The sequence below is a fragment of the Labrus bergylta genome, chromosome 18 (genome assembly GCF_963930695.1).
Source record: "Labrus bergylta chromosome 18, fLabBer1.1, whole genome shotgun sequence".
NCBI classification, from domain to species: domain Eukaryota; kingdom Metazoa; phylum Chordata; class Actinopteri; order Labriformes; family Labridae; genus Labrus; species Labrus bergylta.
Window position 1 is genome coordinate 5,917,674 of NC_089212.1, and position 17,962 is coordinate 5,935,635.

Below are 17,962 nucleotides of genomic sequence, written 5' to 3' on the forward strand. Positions count from 1 at the left end.
TGGGACACTATGGTTTGTACTTGAAATGATACACCATACAAATATTCACAATGTAATACAGTCAATGTGAGGGCTGCATAACATTTGGGCAGAGTGCTTTTCATTCAGGCACACATGTTGCATATGCGGTGTGTGTGTGTGTGTTTGAGGAGGAAGAGAAACCACACGCATGTTTGAACAAGAGAGAGAGAGAGGGAGAGAGACACGGCAGTCAGTGTGATGCAGACTCCAGAGCAGACAGGTCCGGTAAGAAATTAGAGTCTTTTTTTAACTAATATACATTGAAACAGCTGGTTGAACTTGAGCTCTTTCCTGTGTTTGTTTTAGCCTCTGCGGACCAATCAGGTGGCGTTTTGTTTGTACTTAATCAGTGATTTATAGTTGGGCATCTACAGCTGCAGTGACATTTCAGCAGATCCTTCCTGTTGAATGTGGATTTCTTTTTTAAAACGTCAAAGCGAGCATGTGTTTATTTAGATTACTAACATGTTGTGTACAAGCTCTCTAAAAGTCGAGTTATTCATTATTTATCTGAACTATGAAGTCGTGTCACCTGCACGTGTGCTTACAAATAAATTAAACATTTTCCATCTCTGGCTTTATTTACTGTGAGAAGCTGCAGGAGAAAAAAACCTGCAGATTCAGTGAATTTCAAATGACAGTTCTTATTTCTCTGTTTCATGGACTGTAATATTGTATCTCATGTAATATTCATACAGAGTTACAGTGTCTGGTTTTGAAGTGTTGGATACAGAGTGTAGCTCAGTTTCACCTGTTGTGGATTTCACTTTAGTATTCAGTCCAGAGAGATGATGAAAATATGATCAAAAAGTGAAAATATTTGATCCATCTAAACGCAACATAGCTCAGAGACATCACAGTAACAGATTAAATCTAAAAATGTGAAGAGAAAAGATCTGACTCAATACAATATAAGAAATACAGTAGGCTAACAGGCAAAGATGGGCATGAGAAATGAGGCTGCCAAAAACTGCATTACCGTAAGTGGCCACTTGATGCTGGATCCCAAAGTGAGTAAATCGTCATAGGGCTCCATATTAAAATGTTGAACAACAGAAATAAACATTACAGCTTGGTACGAAACAGCAATTTTCTCTTAGCTTTTTTAAATTATGAAAATGAAAAAAAATAAGACACTTGGTTGATTTGAGATGTGGATCTTGCTAGCTGTCTGTAAGGTGTCATCTTAGCTAATTCAGTCATCGAACGTCACTTGCCGCATTTGTGGTGTTGTTGCCTGGTTAGTGCGTGCACCCCAAGTACAGAGGCTATAGTCCTCCAAGCGGACGGCCCATGTTCGATTCCAGCCTGTGGCTCCTTTCCTGCATGTCATTCACCACTCTTTCTCCCTGACTTCCAACTCTATCCACTGTGCTATCTCTCCATTAAAGGCACAAAAAGCCCAAAAATAAATCTTTAAAAAAAACAAAAAACAATTAGTGACATCATGGTGGCAACTCGCCTTATTTATATAGTCTACGGTACCCAGATTTGTATGCAGGGATTTGTGCAAGTTTTATATTTGCCTGCACTGAGATTCATACTGTGTCCAGATTATGTAAGGATTGATCCAAACTCTCTTTACAAAATAAGCTTTTCGGTTCACTCATTAGACTAAAGACTGATCTTAACTCACTCAAGGATAAATGGCATTTCAGGTCAAAGTTGTGTAGACAGGTAACAGATAACACAGTTGATGGTGTATGAAATCAGGACAGAGAGTGACATGCAGGCAAAGAGCCGGGGCTGCACGCTTGTAAAATAGCCTCTGTACATGGAGCATGGTCTGACCACTAGGCCATCAGTGCCCCTGCTTGTCACATTTTAGTTACTAGTTACTCTTCCTTCTGCAAGCACACGCAATTTATTCTGAGTTCATAACACAGGAGACACGTCTCTTGGTTGCGGGCTATGAGCTGCCTCAGTCACTCACTCAAAGACTGACTGAATGAGTGACTGATTAAATTAATTGATAACCAGACTGCTTCACTAATGTTCAACACAAGCTTTCATTCCCTGTATGTGTCAAACCCATAGACTGTAACTATTAACGGACGAGGCCTGAGTGACGTCCTCCATCAGTAGGGGGCTTCGGAGGATCATCTGTGGCAGCCGCCGTGTTGGAAATCCTGTCTTGACTTTCAGACTGACAGGCTGAGAGCTGGAGCTGAGGTGGGTTTTAAGCCACTTGACAAACAGTCAATAACTAATCAGACATATATTGTGTTTTTCTACCAGGCTGTAAACATAATAATTTCTGCTTTAAAAATGTGCATTTTTGAATGGAGTGTGTTTGTGAATTCACGGCCTCTTGGGGCCAGCATCAAGCAATTTTTGAGAGCTGCACATTTTACATCCCTACTATCACCAAACGCCAAACCATCAATTCAAATCAAATGAACCATGTGGGACCAAAGATCTGTTTGAAATGTGATTTTCTCTTTTCAAGTGTAATGTTGGCGAAACAGGAAGAGTAGCATTTTGTCTGTGGGGGCCATGTGGCAGCTTACAGGTAGTATCAATGTTGTCCCTACCTGCAGCTTGCATGTAAGAAGCCTGGGTCTGTTAAAGGTGACAGTGCTGTTTTGGTTGCGGTGGCAACGGAGCCATGTGGTAGGTGAACGTGATGTAACTTATCAGTAGGATAAAGGGGCATATTTTGGGGTGAGGGGTGTCTTCATTAAACGCTTATCCTTTCATTAGAGTCATTAAAGTACCTTGTGTTTGTTTCAAATTCTGTGAGCGCTCACTCTTTCTACGCAGTGATTGGTAAGAGAATCAACTCACTGCAGGCAGGTGTGTGTGTGTGTGTGTGTGCTCTGTACTGACTCATTATCTCACCTTCAGAGGTAGTGAGAGGTTCTTCCTGTGGTTTCTCTAGTTATCTCTGTGTGTGTGTGTGTGTGTGTGTGTGTGTGTGTGTGTGTGTGTGTGTGTGTGTGTGTGTGTGTGTGTGTGTGTGTGTGTGTGTGTGTGTGTGTGTGTGTGTGTGTGTGTGTGTGTGTTGAAGTCTGTATAAACACAAACAAAGAACTCTGTGTATTTCCTTTCCATTGCCAGTGTCTTAGAGTATAATTTTGGGGTGCTGGGTGTTTTTGTTGCAACTCCAGCCTTTTGTGTTCTCTGTTAAGACCTCACTGGCAGCCTTCGGTTATTTTTATGTGTTTTCTGGCTCCCCTGGAATATACATTTCTTGAGTCAGCTGCTCGGCAGTAGTGGTTTAGTTCAGAGTTTTCGGTGCATTATTTAATTTTTGGATGCTTGTTTTTTGCTCTATACAATTTGTTTGTTTTTTCCCCCTCTCCAATCTATCCCTTGCAATTTTTCTGGTTATCCTTTTGGGATAACTTTAGGACACTCCAGAGTCCACACCTGCTCTCTCATCCCCAAAGTTTCAAAATGTAGGAAACAAACATAGAAATAGGCTTAACTTACCTCGTTAGTGTGGACCAATGGAAACATGGCATGTCGTGGTCTGGCCTATCACTTTGACATGCCTTTTTTTTTTGATCACCAGAAAATCATCCAATCACCACAAAGAAAACAAGATTTGTTATCTCTAAACTATGAGATAAATAAGTCAAAATCTAAAGAAAACAACTGTAATAACTCTTTATCTCTGGCAAATGGACTACATAAAATGTGTTGATGCATGTCTGCTTTTGGGACCATCTGTAATATCTCATACTCATTTCCCCTCAACTTGGCCTTACATGTTTGATATTTTTGGACATGTTATGATCTTAACTAGTGATGAAGTTATGGGTTAAGTTTGACTGCACAGTGTCACTTTGAAGTGGGCGACTGGCATTGATTAACAAGCCGGTTTTAGTTTTTCTGGGAAGTCATCTTTTAGCTCGCAGGTTACGACTCCATCGCCACAAAAAACAAAGGATCAGCCCGGCAGCTCTTTTAATTTAGCCTGCGTTTAGACTTCCCATCCATCACATATAGACACATTCTTCCAGGCGATCCTTCACTGACTGACTCAGTTCTAGTAAGCAGTGTTGACATAAATGGAGAAGCACTTTTGGTGTACCAGAACCCATTAGTACTCACCATTTACATCAACAGGGAAGCATTAGTGCTTACTCTTTACACTTACATCATCAGCCACGGCCACAGAGCATGAATTAAAGAAATGACAGTCTTATTAAATAAATGAAATTATATGCAGAATGGGAAATCTGTAAACAGCAAGTGCAATGAATCTGTCCTCATGTTTTGGTTTCCTGATCAACAGTCAGAGTGGAACTCCTTCAACCACTCACATAACTGTTGATCACTGTGTAATTGCTTTTGACTTGTGCTTTCAGGCACCCCTTTTTTAATCTCCTTACAGCCTTCCCTTGGGCCCAGGCCCAGACATTGGGCACCAATTGGACAGAGTGCAGTTGCTCTTTGTGTACACTAACCTCATTCAGCCATGAAAGGGCCATCTCAGCGCTCTGCAGACATGAGCAGAGAGGCAGAAAAGGCCTGTTTGTAAAGTTAGTGGCTTTATATACAGCAATCAGCTGAGGCGGAAGTGCTAAATGTGGAGACCAGCGGACTGCCAGGGGCCTCGAGGAGAGTCCAACTGGCCTCTGAATCTGTGTGAGGTGGCCTAAAAGAGGGTCTGCCGGCCCTGGCTCAGGTCCCCCAGTGTTCCTTAGTAGGTTTCATGGTCTCCAGAAGTACTCACAATTTTGGAAATGGCTCTTTAAAGGGTTTTTCTAGATACCTAGAAGTCCCCCTAAGACCTCCACAAGGGTCATACGAAAACATGAGTTATGACCTCCTGTGATGAAGCACATGGAGATTCATTAGAAAAAGCCTTAGCTATACTTCAAGGTCTTGTAATTCCAGGGGTCCTCAACATTTCCAGAGTTCTGCAAACTGTATTTTTAGATCTTTTACAATACATGTCCCATTCACTCACAAGGTCACACACTGATGACAGAAGTATTGTTATTTTTCTTCACTACCTCCTGAGTTAAGAGTGGGTGATTTGCGCCCCTGCTGCCTTCCTTGGAGGTGGCGACCGTTTCTTAGGCTCCCCCTCAACAATCAAACTATGATGATTTCCTGTTACCTGGGGGTCACCATGGTAGGCACAGAAAGTACTTGAGTTTTCTCAGATCTCTGCTGGTCCTAAAGGCTGACTTGCAGCTAGGGAGTTTGTCCATTGGGGTCCAGAGTTTCTAGAATCCCCTTGCTGCGTGGCTTTGAGAAGAGCGATGCCCCAGCTGTTTTTTTTTTTTTTTGTGGTTGAAATCGTTCAGTAGCATTTTAACACTCATAGGACACCAAGGATAAAAATCTTCAGCAAGTCCAGCAAGGGGGTCTGGATAGAGATCTAGGACATGATGAAATGTTTTTGTTCCATTAGTTGGAATGTTTGTCTTTATTGATTTCTTTCTTCAAATAAGCAGGCAAGGCAGCAGGCAATTACGAGTTAGTGGCTTGAAAGACCATTGGATACCTTCGTTAATATTCTGTGTTCGGTGGCTGCAGGTGTTTGGAGGTCTAACAATGAATTTAAATGTAACCCTATCAGAAGTTGCGGCATTATTTTGTCAATCTGTCACTCGGGTAACTACCCTATTATGACCTGAAGCTGGCCTACATACAGCTCATTTCTTATTTACAGGATGCTGGATATGGTTTCATCCTTCTTTTCACAGTGCAGGTATAATGATTTTACTTAGGATGTTTTATTTATACAAGCCACCATACATTTTGATACAGAGAAGCAGTGGAGAAACTATATCCCATCCAGTGTTTCATGTAAACGTACAAACCAAAGGAACTGATGATCAGGATGACTGAACTTTAGATTTCTTCTTACGACTCTGCTCATCCTCTCATTGTATCTTTGCATCAGGTACTTTTCATTGATCAGACATATAATGTATTTTATGAGTATAACTGACTCAAAGCTATACTCTGCTGCCTGTGGCTGTTATGTGGCGTAAGCTTATCACCCTGAGAAAAGTCTGAATTATCAAGCAGGCAGCAGCTCCTATAAGACAACTGAAATTGCAGCTGCACTTTGAATTTCCTTTATTACTAAACCTAAGGCTATATTCTGCTGTCCCAGTGCGTATTGCTTTGTAAATATTAACAATTTGTTTACCTTAAGGTTACAGTATAAACCCGCAGCACTGAAACTTCACATTTCTTTGTTAATTAAAGACAACAAAGTGGTCGAACTCGAACAGATAGAAACGTGTGATTGGATGGAGTCTCTCTTATTCAAACAAATTAGGGTTTTTTTTAGAATCATGTAGTAAAGATTTCATCCCTATCCAAATTCCTTTTCTAATTTACGAGCTAAAGTTCTTGCTTAATCTCTGCCTAAACCCTGATGCTGACTTTTGTTGTTGTCTGAACTGTCTCCACAAAAATGTAAAAGATTTACTCCATGAGATTTTGATGAATCCTTGTGTGACATTAGCCCCTTTTCCACCGGAGGAACTATCCCCAAGAAATATGGTCTTTTTGAGGAACTACATGCGTTTCCACCAGATCTACCAGGGTAGAAATGTGTTTCTGGGGTAGAAGCCTAACCCTACAAAAGACCCTACTATTGGTTATGTACTTTCTAAAGGTCCAGGGACTTTTGACAAAAGGGCATGCAGCCACTGCAGTGCTGAATGTCTCTGATTGGTCAGGCACAGTTATATCACCCACTATATTTAAAAAACTGCAGCTGAAAGCCCTTTGTCGAAAGACCCCCCTACTTTCATTTATTTAAAGATCCTGGAACCAAAAGGATTTATCAATAATAATAATAATAATAATATATATATATATATATATATATATATATATATATATATATATATAGAGTACAGTAAGCATTCAATCATCTTTTAATCAACCAATTTGATATTTTGGCTTGTAATTTGCTGCTCTAAATGAAATGAATGCATGGATTACAATGTTGACTCGGCCTGCTCCGACCTCCACCCACCTCAGCGGCAAGGAAGTGTGGACAACAGGAATGTGAGGAATATAAAGGAGAAATCCTTCCTGCGTTTTATCACATCGCCCTCTATCCCAATTTTCTTATTTAACATAACAATGAGTAAGGTCTTCACCTGATCTCTGTAAAGCATCTCGAGATAACATTTGTTATGAATTGACGCTATACAAATAAAGATTGATTGAAAGCATAAAGTAAGAATGGATTATCTTCATGTGTGGCTCCATTGGGACTGACCATCATTGTACTCATCCCAGAACACGTGTCATGTAAAACACGTGTTTCCTAATCGATATGACAGGTTGATGAACAGTGTAGTTGGAAATACGTCACCGTGCTTCATGGATGTGTAGACGATGAATCAGATCTGTTGGAGAGCACTCACAGAAGCAGAGCATGAATCAAAACATGTCCAGAGAAGCAGCTGATTTACGGCTGCTGGAACTAATGGAGATAATTTCCCCCAAGGGAAGGAAGAAAACATGCAGGAGTTAAGTTATTTCCTTTAACACACCCCGACTCCTCAGTAAGTTTTTTTGTTGTTGATGCGACAGCAGCTCTCCACATGAGAGTGGAAACAGTGTGGACGCGTGTAGTGAGAGCTACTTTTAGAAAAGGTCCTGTTTCTTTCCTGTGAGTGTGTTGTAAATCAAACATGGCTGCCAGGTGAATGAATCAGTTATCTACTGCACATTTAGAGAGACAGCAGAGACACAGACCCATAAATCCACAACAGGGAGTGACGGACAGAGGACACCTGAAGCTATGTTAGCTTGAAATGATCTTTTTTAAAGACAACTTGTTGTTTCTGGAGGTGTTGGCGAGAAGCAGAAGTAAAAATCACACTACAGACAGGAAATAAAAATATCTAAAACACTGGATTTACAAACTGTGCAGGATCCAGATCAGGGTTAAATGTTCTCCTGTTTGTTTTGAAACCTTGATAAGGATGCAGGAGATGTGTGCTCCTTCTGCAGTCTTCAGTTAATATTATGCACAGTAATAGTTTGTCATCAATGATTTTAAGGAAGTCTGGACGAGGTCCACATGATATCTCATTTGTATGACTAGCTGATACCACAGTCGTAAGACATTTTTGTGTCTTTACTCGACTCCTTGTTCCAGGAAATGAGTCGTAATTGATGCTTTGTGGGAAAACTAAAACAAACAATGATTATGTGGTTTGCTTCAAGTTCACAAGACAGTAACCAAAAAGTGATGCTTTGATGTCCACTTCCATACAAACTGGGTGTGATGTGGAAGAAAAGTATCTGAATCTCTCCCGATGCAACACCATATGTTTGAACGATAACGACATTATAAATTGGGATAACCATCATGGACGACAGTGAGGTAATGCTGATTACAGTGAGGATGATGATGATGAGGATAATGTTGAAGGCCGTGATGAAGATGTGTCAGTGTGATGAATGTCTGTCACCTGAGCGTTGCTTTTAGCGGTGTCAGGACCCTCGTAGTCTGATTTACAACCTGCTGCGGATCACAGAGCTGCTGCTGCTTTCAAGACGCCTCAGGGGAAGAAATAAACAGCATTGATCACAGGGAACATGTTTAATTATTGATCATGGTGTCTGAGGGGAGAATTAAGTCTGAAGTTATAAAGCCCAATTCACACATACTCCGTGTGCGCTGCGGTCCGTCAGCTTCCACTCTAGTCAATCATTGTGTTCACACAGGGCGCGCTGCGGTCCGTCTCCACCGACGGCACTGCGCTCTGCTCCGTTTCAAATACGCAGCGAGTCTATTTTCGCCGGAGTGCGCTGCAGGCACGCATCAAGCTCGACAGAATATGACAGCCCGGACAGGAAGTCAGACAAGGAAACGCACAGAGCATCCGGTCAATTTCAAAATAAAACACAATATACGGACTCGCGATCATATTTTTCATCACTTCATCAACATTACGTCAAAACAGACACCGAATGAACAACACTGCATCCTCAGAAAGACAAAGCAACATGTTGTTTGCATGTTTTTCTCTTTATTCCCGCGGGATCTTGTAGTTCTCCTGTGATGTGTCATGGGTGCGCTCTGCTGCACTGACGTCCCAGAAACGGATCCAGTGTGAATGGGTGCGAGCCATCCGACGGAGCAAAACCGTGGCGTTGACGGACCGTGGCATGCATGGAGTATGTGTGAATTGCGGGTTAATGTTCATTGACCAGTTGTTGTTTTTTTCTTACTACTAGAACGGGTAATTGTTCCTTTATTTTGTTGTTTCTCTCACAGAATGAGGGCTGGGTGACTCAGGGTTTTTGTTTCAGTAGATTTGAGTTAGATATATTGATTGAGTATTGCAATTAAATGATCCTACATTATTCATATAAAAAAGACTCCAGGACAGCACTTCAATAACGTGCATGTCTCTCTTTATTGTAGTAATAAAAGAGGACAATGTAAGTTATTGGAGTGCTGTCCCGGAGTATTTTCTGATAAGATCTGTTGAGGATTCAGAAACCACACACATGATTGATGGTGAGCAATGTTTTTGATGGACTGATTGGCCAATATTATTCATGAAATAGGTCTTTGAAGATCTTCAGTTATTTCTCAGTCCAACAGAGTGCTTTGGGAATTGTTGGTTTAGGCTAATTAACTGAAAGATTCAGTAAGAGGGGGGAGGTCATATGAGAAGAAATCTACAGAACAGTCATTCTGATCGTCAGCTCAAATACATTCTTGTTGTGTTGGTACATTTTTATAAATAACTTGGTCAGATATTGTTTTTACTTTCATTGACGGTTTGACAAGATGGACATTTTGATAACAGAAAAACAGTTTTGTGATCTTCACAACCTGTGAAAGCCATGACGCAAGAAGCATGATAGAGTTATTTTCCATCTCATCCTTCAAAGCCTTTTGTAAAGGAATAAACTGAAGAAGCAGAGTAGCAGAGTAGCACAAAGCTCCAGCAGCACTTGTAGTATGAAGATCAACTTTATTAACAGATTGGAACAACGCATGCATCATTCTCACCAGATCTCTTAAATTGTCTTTATCCAGAATTTGAAAATTCTACCTTGCACACACTATAACTAAAACATGCACTGAACACACAGGACTCAGTGAATTTAAGAAGTGCAGGTTAGATGATGCATTGAAACAACTGACGCACAGCTGCAGGAAAGAGGAAACCTCTCTAAGTTCACTACTGAGTCAGAGTCAACAGACGAAGATGTGCAGAGAAATTATCTATTTTCTATTAGATCAGATTTCACACCTTATGTTTAAGATAAGATGCGGGATCACATAAGATATATATTTTGCTATCCTGATTATCGACCTGGTTGAATAAGGGTTAAAGTCATGGGTTAGTGTGACTCTGAAGGAATGCACAGTTTATCCAGCTGTGCCTTAATCTGACTGGCTGTGGTTTATTTAGGAGAAACAGAATCCTACACAGAAGCACACTGTGTGAGGGGAAATGGCGACGATGCTTTTGGTTTCAGTGTGTGGTGTAAAAGTGGCTCGAAATGGTTTTTACAGTGTGTTATTACAGAGCCATTCTAAAGACGCTCAGAAGCCAAAGCAAAGAAATGTAGAGCAGTTTTTACTGAGAGGCCGCACATTCGGTCTGATCGTGTTTCACCAGAGCAGGAGGTCACAAAAAAGGGAAGCAACGCTGCACTTAGAAGCTGTTCATAAATCCAGCAGCTGACTCTCACTGACTGCTTTTAAACAAACACGACATAAAAGAAGCTCTTACAGTAAACACTCGTGTACATTAAAGCGTCCACTCTGTCCCTGTAACAGTACAGACTCAGTTTGATTAACAGGCTGGTGTTGTTTTTTCCGGTTTTGTTGCCTTTACTGCATGTAAGTTCATGTTTGAAGGCATGTTGGTCAGAGTTCATGAATGTCAAAAAATATAATGCAGCCAAATAATGAGTGCAAAAAATGGTATCAAGACAACTTTTCAGTTTATATCTCATGCTGAGATCCATACTCACAACACTGGAGGAAAGAAAGTGACCTTCAAAATACAAAGTGGTGAAGAATGAAAGCTTGTGAAGAATCACTTTTATGATAAAATGTTAAAAACTGCAGCAGAAGAGGAGGCATGGACGCATTGTAATTTAACAAATAGTTAGATGGAGAGCTCAAGATCAGAGCTTTTCTTTAACTTAAAGGAGGGAAAATGAACACGGCGATGCAGATGCAGAGAAAGTGAGCTTCTGTTTGGTGCATTATGTTAATGATGATTTATTGATGTGGGCATTTATGAATATATGATCCATAACCCTGATCTCTTGATAGACTGTAAAAACCATGGACTGTATAAAAGATTGAGGTGATCTCAGTGATGTCACCCATTGGTTTGTGAAGTGTCGTTATGAAGCACAGCGATGGCGGTCGTTTAATCTAGAAATAGAACTGATACGGAGCTGAGGCGGGCCTTAAGACTCCTGGTTAACACCTACAACACACCTGTCAGTCAACTGAACGCCACCCCTATAAATATGCTAAACTCTTAGCCTACATTTTATCAAATTGGATGAGTTATTTAAAAAAATCTTGTCCTTTACATTTTCTAGGAATAAATAAATGAGCTATTGGCATGGGTTGTATTGTTTAACAGGCTGTAAACCAAACATGTTAATTCTAGCTGTAAACATTTTGATATGGGACTTTTTGGAAAGTCCTTGGTTTTTGGAGCCAGCCTCAAGTGGACACTCGAGGAACTGTAGGTGTTTGCACTTTCTGTATTGGTTTAATTTTTCAACACTGGAAAAGTTGCCGTTTGGCAAAACCAACAAATGTTTCTGAGAAATACTTTTTTCAGTTTATAACTTAACTATGGACCATTTTGTTTAAATGGTAATATGACAAAACAGTTTGAACTAAAGGATAACTGTAGGGGACATTTCTCTGTGTACACCTGTGTCAAACTAATATCGTTATTATTCGAGGAACCACCTTTTACTCCTGAGGAACATGGCTCCCAAGTGGTCAGCACTTTCCTTGTGATTTCTTCAATAAAGCATTTTTGAAACTACATGTTGGCACGGCTTGTTTGTGCCTGCTGACTCTCTTTTCTCCAGTCTGTTATAACTTTTTGGTTGAATTTCTTCCTCTCTCACATTCAACTACGGGGCCCTTAACTTTTAAGTCTTTGCCTTCCAACTTAGTTTTTAAGCTCCTCCATTTAAGTGTGCGGGTGACACAAAACATGCAATGTCCTTTATTTGGCTCTTGTTTGTTCTGTAAATGAAGTTCCTCCAATGATGTATTTCACTGATGGATTGAAGTGTGAATTCAAAGTAACACCAGAAGTAAGTAAACAGGAAATCACATTTTAGGGGGGTGGTCTTTGTGTCAAACATTTAAATGTCTGTCATGCAGCTTATTAGTCACACAGAATGCATCTGAACCCACGTCATATACCGCTTAGGGTGTGGGAGGATTCACTAGAAATCAGATCAATTAGAGGTGACTCTTCCTGTTTTTATAATTCAGTCTGGGTGAAGAAAGTTGAAGTTTCCTGTAGATTTATTGCAGGTTTCAGCGAGAGGGAAAACATGAGAGCCGTGTTTCTGGAGGTTAAACATCTTCATTCTTCAGTCTGAAGAATAGGTCTAAAATAACGAGCGTTACTTTATGAAGCTTGTTTTCTTCACCTGAGCCAAACCAAACAGACTGAATGATGTTTATCTAAGTGGCTTCTGTTACCTTTTGGTTTTAAGAATCCTGACAGTTTCTGGTGATCTGGATTTCCTCCAGCATCGCTGACAGTTTGGTCAGAAGTTTTCAGAGGAATATCTCAACAACTATTGTTATTTGCTGACAAAGTTTCTTTTCTCCCCAAGGTGAAGTGCAAAGATATTGATAATACACCGACTTTCATATTCGTATTATTTTGTATAGTGTCTTTTTTGTCTGTTTATTTGTGTATTTATTAGGATCCCTATTAGCTGTACCCGAGAGCTCAGCTATTCTTCCTGCAGTCCATATTAGAGATACAGATGTTATCTCATCTGGAGATAGCATCCTTGAACCAGACTCATGATGATCAGACGTCTGCTGAGACTGTGTTCGGGTTGACAGGGGATGCACGGAGAGATAAAACATAAATGAATAAACTACATTTATAGTAACAGTGTGGTTAGCAGTAACTACTAAGTATGATATGTTGTGCTGCATAAAGTGAAACCACTGATCCACCAATTTAAAAGATGCTGCATTAAGTTATGTGTTGGAAAAGAAACACACCTGAAAATAATATTTTCTTGTCTTTTCCACAGCAGCCGAATTAAACTGGACTTTATCAGAGAAAAAGAATAAGATGACCTTTTCAAGCCAGCGCTGAAACCTCCAGCAAACATGAAGAAGTGTGTGTGGGCGCGTGTGTCGTTAAACTGTGTTTGTGAATATGTCTGAAAATATGGATGCATGTTAGAGGTGAAGTAGTGTGAGTGTGAGCGGGGGTGTGATGGTGTTCACCATGTCTGAGGAAGTGACAAACTGCACCATCAGTCATGAGATCCACCAGTACCTCTTCTCCTGTGTGTACATCATTGTGCTGTTGGTGAGTGTGAACAGCTTAAACATTCAGACAATCAGAGAGCTACTTACTTAGCTGAAACAATCAAGGGTTATTAGCTTTACTTAGCAACTCTGAGCGAGGAAGGGATAGAAACTTTTGTCTTAGTGAGGAGCATGCATGTAGAGAAACTCAACATGCATGTCTCAATTTGCACTGAAGAAAGTCAGAGATGGATTGAAATGTCTGCATAAATAATGTCTGTATTTTTGACCCAACTATGATTCAATAATATTCTTCTTTTAGTGTTTGCAGAACATTTCTACATTTTCTCCTCAGCTTGAGAAACTCTTCTTTCTGTTAAAAGTCCTCCTCACTACTCCTCACAGTTTTACACCTGAGGAGCTCTCTTAAAGGCGAAGAGGCTTTGAGAATAACTTCTTTACAGGGATCTAGTCCTAACTTTAGGTAAAACTATTTGTACACAAGAGGCTTTTTGAATAAAGCCCCAGATGTCTGTAAACTGCACAACTAATAATAGAAGGCTTGGTTTCAAATGTAGCTTAGTGTGACACAGGAAGTGTTTTTAAAAATCTGTCTGATGTCACAGAATCCAGATAATAAATGGTCTTCTTTGTTTAAGATTGGCGTCCCCTCCAACCTGTACTCTCTGTACCATGCTGCCGTGCAGCTGAAGCAGAAGAACGAGCTGGGAGTTTATTTAATGAACCTCACTGTGTCTGATCTGTTGTACCTGGCGTCATTACCGCTGTGGCTGCAGTACATCTTCCAGGTAAAAGAAAAACACTCCTTCACTCTTGATGAATCCCTCATACCCATCTCCTTTTAGGTGATTCTTAAATTTGGTGTCACTTCTTCTGAATAATAACTCAAAAGAATAATTTGTTTTTTAATATTGAAATGTAAAGTAAACAAACAGAAATGCAACTTAAAGGGCCAGGACAATAGTTCAGTCTTCAGTGATGTGTCAAGAAGCACAACACTCCTAGGGCTTATTGACTTGTATGTATTTATGTTTATTTGCTTTGATAACCTTCTGCTGTAACACCACAATTTCCTTCCTTCCTTCCTACCTTCCTACCTACCTACCTACCTACCTACCTACCTACCTACCTTATTATTATTGCACCATAATTAGAAATTCAATTGCAGATCTCACTTTCTTGCTTTCTTATAAGAAGTGAAATTTTCTCAATTAGGTTTTTAGTCTTTTAATTTATTTTATTTTCATTCATTATACTATGAGAGTTTTCCTATCAGCCTGTTTACCTTGTAAAACATGTTGTAATATGTGAATGTAAACCCTTGTAATGTGACAGTGTTGTATCCCTAACATGTTATGAAAGCCTTTCTTTTGATGAACCAGTCGTTGATGATGGTGTGGTTTCAGGATGATAACTGGTCTCACAGGGAGTGGTTGTGTCAGCTGTGTGGTTTCCTGCTCTACGAGAACATCTACATTAGCATCGGTTTTCTCTGCTGCATCAGTCTGGATCGCTACCTGGCCGTCGTCCATCCTTTAAGGTAAATTTGATGACATGCAAGATCACCACTTTTACCTCGAATCAAAACAGTATTTCTTAAACACTAAATACCTGTTCTTCTTCTTCTTCTTTCTTTTTTTTTTAACTCCTCCAGGTTCACGTCTCTGCGCTCCATGCGAGCAGCGTGGATCGTCAGCGCTATCATCTGGCTGAAAGAGATCGCTGTGGGTGTTGTTTTCTTCAAACATAAAGAACTGAGCCAAAACCCCGAGAACCAATCAGTGTGCTTCGAGCATTACCCCATGAAGCCGTGGGAGTATCCCATCAACTATTATCGCTTCACCGTCGGCTTCATGTTCCCGCTGGCCATCCTATCGGTGTGTAACTGTTTTTAAAATGTATCGTGATATCATTTCATTATAAAAAGCTGCATTTAATTACATATTTTTTTGATTATACATATTTTAATAATTTGTTTAATACGTCCCTTTTGACCTTTCTACCGGGTTACGTTGCTGAGGTACGTTGCTGTTGGACAATTTCTTGCTACTTAAACAAATTTGTCTTGTTTCAATTACTTTTCTGCTTATAGCAGATTACATTGAGCATGCAGCACAAAGCTTTTAAACTGTACTCAGATATTAAAGAGGACATATTATCCCCCTTTTCCACCTTTTCAAACAGTCCCGTGGTCTAAATGAAACATCTGTGCTGTGCTTTGGTCAAAATATAACATGAATCAAGCACCAGAGGAGGTTTGTGACCCTGTATAAACCAGCTCTCTCAGAACGCTCCGTTTTGGTGTGTGTGTCTCTTTAAATGCAATGAGCCCCCCCTGAGTTTTCCCAGTAGACATCACTCCTCTGTAGCGAGAATAAATATGGTGGACCTGCCCAAAATTTTTGCTCTAGACTGGGGGTGGAGTCCATGAGTGGAGATACCAGGGGAGGGGAGGGTATTTATTTTACCAGAATCCCACTGTGACATCACAAGGAGAGCAGACCACAAACAAAGGACTGGATGAGTTTATTTCACATTTTGTGGGTCGGTAGACACTCAGGTTACCCAAATATATGTTCAAAATGTTGAACAGAGTCAATGTGTTTCATAATATGTCCCCTTTAAAACCTGTCTGTTCAATTGTGCAAAAAAAATGTGCATATTTCTTCCTGCTCAGGTCAGTTACCTGTGCGTCCTGCGTGCTGTGGGTCGGAGCGCTGGGACTCAGCCAGATCAGAAGACGAGGATCAGACAGCTGGTCAGCAGCACCATCCTCATCTTCCTCGTCTGCTTCTCCCCCTACCATATCTTTTTGTTAGTGCGCACCCTGCTGGAGCGAGACTGCAACTTCATTGCAGGTATTGATTCTTTTCTTCAATATAATCCAGTCAGAAATCATTTAAATATTTCAACCATGTAGCCTGTATTTTTATCTTTCAGGAATATTTAACTACTATCACCTGTCGTTGTTGCTCACCACCTTGAACTGTGTTGCCGACCCCGCTCTTTACTGCTTCGTAAGCGAGAGTGCCCGCCGCAGCGTGTACAGAGTGATTCTCAGGCCTATTGCCAAGGTGTTATGTTGCTGCTTTCGTCGCGGCAATGCCAGCCCCAGCAACCCCACCACGGATTCCCACGAGGTCGCCACGGACGAAAACAACGGACATCCGACAGTGACGCTGCTCCAACACACCACCGCGCTAAACAACTCGAAAACAGACACTTCAGGGAAAGATAGTGTTTTAATCACGCAGACTGAAGAGAAAACTTTGAAACCTTTAATTATAGAGAACAGAGACTTTGAAAAATGTGTGGACACTGATGGGAAGCCCCGCTGTATGATTGCAATGGAGGAGCTGAGTGAAAACAAAGTGGGGGCTGAAGAAAACAACAAGATCAACGGCTTGAACTGAAAGTGGAGAACGCGAAAGGAATCAACCACAACATACCTGTCTGGATCAGGAGGATACCAGAGAGTCTGCTGTTATTGCAGTGTTGTTATAAAAAATTATCAAACAGTCTCCTGTGGTCTAAATGAAACATCTGTGCTGTGCTTTGGTCAAAATATAACATGAATCAAGCACCAGAGGAGGTTTGTGACCCTGTATAAACCAGCTCTCTCAGAACGCTCCGTTTTGGTGTGTGTGTCTCTTTAAAGGTAATGAACCCCCCCAGTAGTTTTCCCGGTAAACATCACTCCTTCGCTAGCGAGAATAAAAATGGCAGACCTGCACAAAAGTTTTGTTCTAGGCTGGGGGTGGAGATACCAGGGGAGGGGAGGGGATTTTTTTTTACCAGAATCCCACTGTGATGTCACAAGGAGAGCAAATTTGAAACGGAGCATTTTTCTCTGTGTTGTAAGACTTATGTAGACCACAAACAAAGGACTGGATGGGTTTATTTCTCATTTTTGTGGGTCAGTAGACACTCAGGTTACTCAAATATATGTTCAACAACACTGTAAAGTGGATTTTTCATTATATGTCCCCTTTAAAAACTTGATTAAAATTGTAATAAAACAGCTGCATGTGGTACCACTTTATCATCAGATAACCTTTATGAATGATCTTTGGCAAATCTGGCTCCATCAATAGTTTATTGGTCTTTTAGCCACTGCACTCCATTGACAAAAGCAGTAATGCTGGTCAACCATGGCCTTCATCAATTATTTTCTCTAAAGAGTGAACGCAGATTGATGACAGGAATGTGAGCGGCTTTAAAAGGAAGGTTATTGTGTTAATACTTTGCATGCACCTGTGCAGGTCTGCATATTTCCTATAGGAGAATATATAAAGGGTAACAATCACTATTGTTTACATAATGCATGTATGTAAACGACATTGTTACGGTCATAATGTTGTATTTTTTAAGAATCTGTAAGCACAGTATTATTATCAGTAATCATTGTGTTCATGTTTGGATGATGATACAGTTCAAAAACTGAATGTACGAAGGATGTCTTCA

General features: G+C 40.5%; 1 protein-coding gene across 1 annotated transcript; it reads left to right on the top strand.

Moving 5' to 3' along the window:
* The first annotated feature begins 189 nt into the window (after positions 1-189).
* LOC109989497 (ovarian cancer G-protein coupled receptor 1) lies at positions 190-17,521 on the top strand. The gene is made up of 8 exons (XM_020641275.3): positions 190-246; positions 2,059-2,193; positions 13,255-13,538; positions 14,137-14,286; positions 14,905-15,038; positions 15,153-15,375; positions 16,176-16,356; positions 16,439-17,521. The coding sequence occupies exons 3-8, from the start codon at positions 13,443-13,445 to the stop codon at positions 16,909-16,911; spliced, it is 1,257 nt and encodes a 418-aa protein (XP_020496931.1). The 5' UTR covers positions 190-246; positions 2,059-2,193; positions 13,255-13,442; the 3' UTR covers positions 16,912-17,521.
* The last annotated feature ends 441 nt before the right edge of the window (positions 17,522-17,962 follow it).

Excerpts from the sequence above, each read along its gene's own strand:
- LOC109989497 (XM_020641275.3), top strand. The coding sequence starts at position 13,443 with ATGGTGTTCACCATGTCTGAGGAAGTGACAAACTGCACCATCAGTCAT. Across the intron at positions 13,539-14,136 it reads TGTACATCATTGTGCTGTTG|ATTGGCGTCCCCTCCAACCT; the intron begins GTGAGTGTGAAC and ends TCTTTGTTTAAG. Across the intron at positions 15,039-15,152 it reads GCCGTCGTCCATCCTTTAAG|GTTCACGTCTCTGCGCTCCA; the intron begins GTAAATTTGATG and ends TAACTCCTCCAG.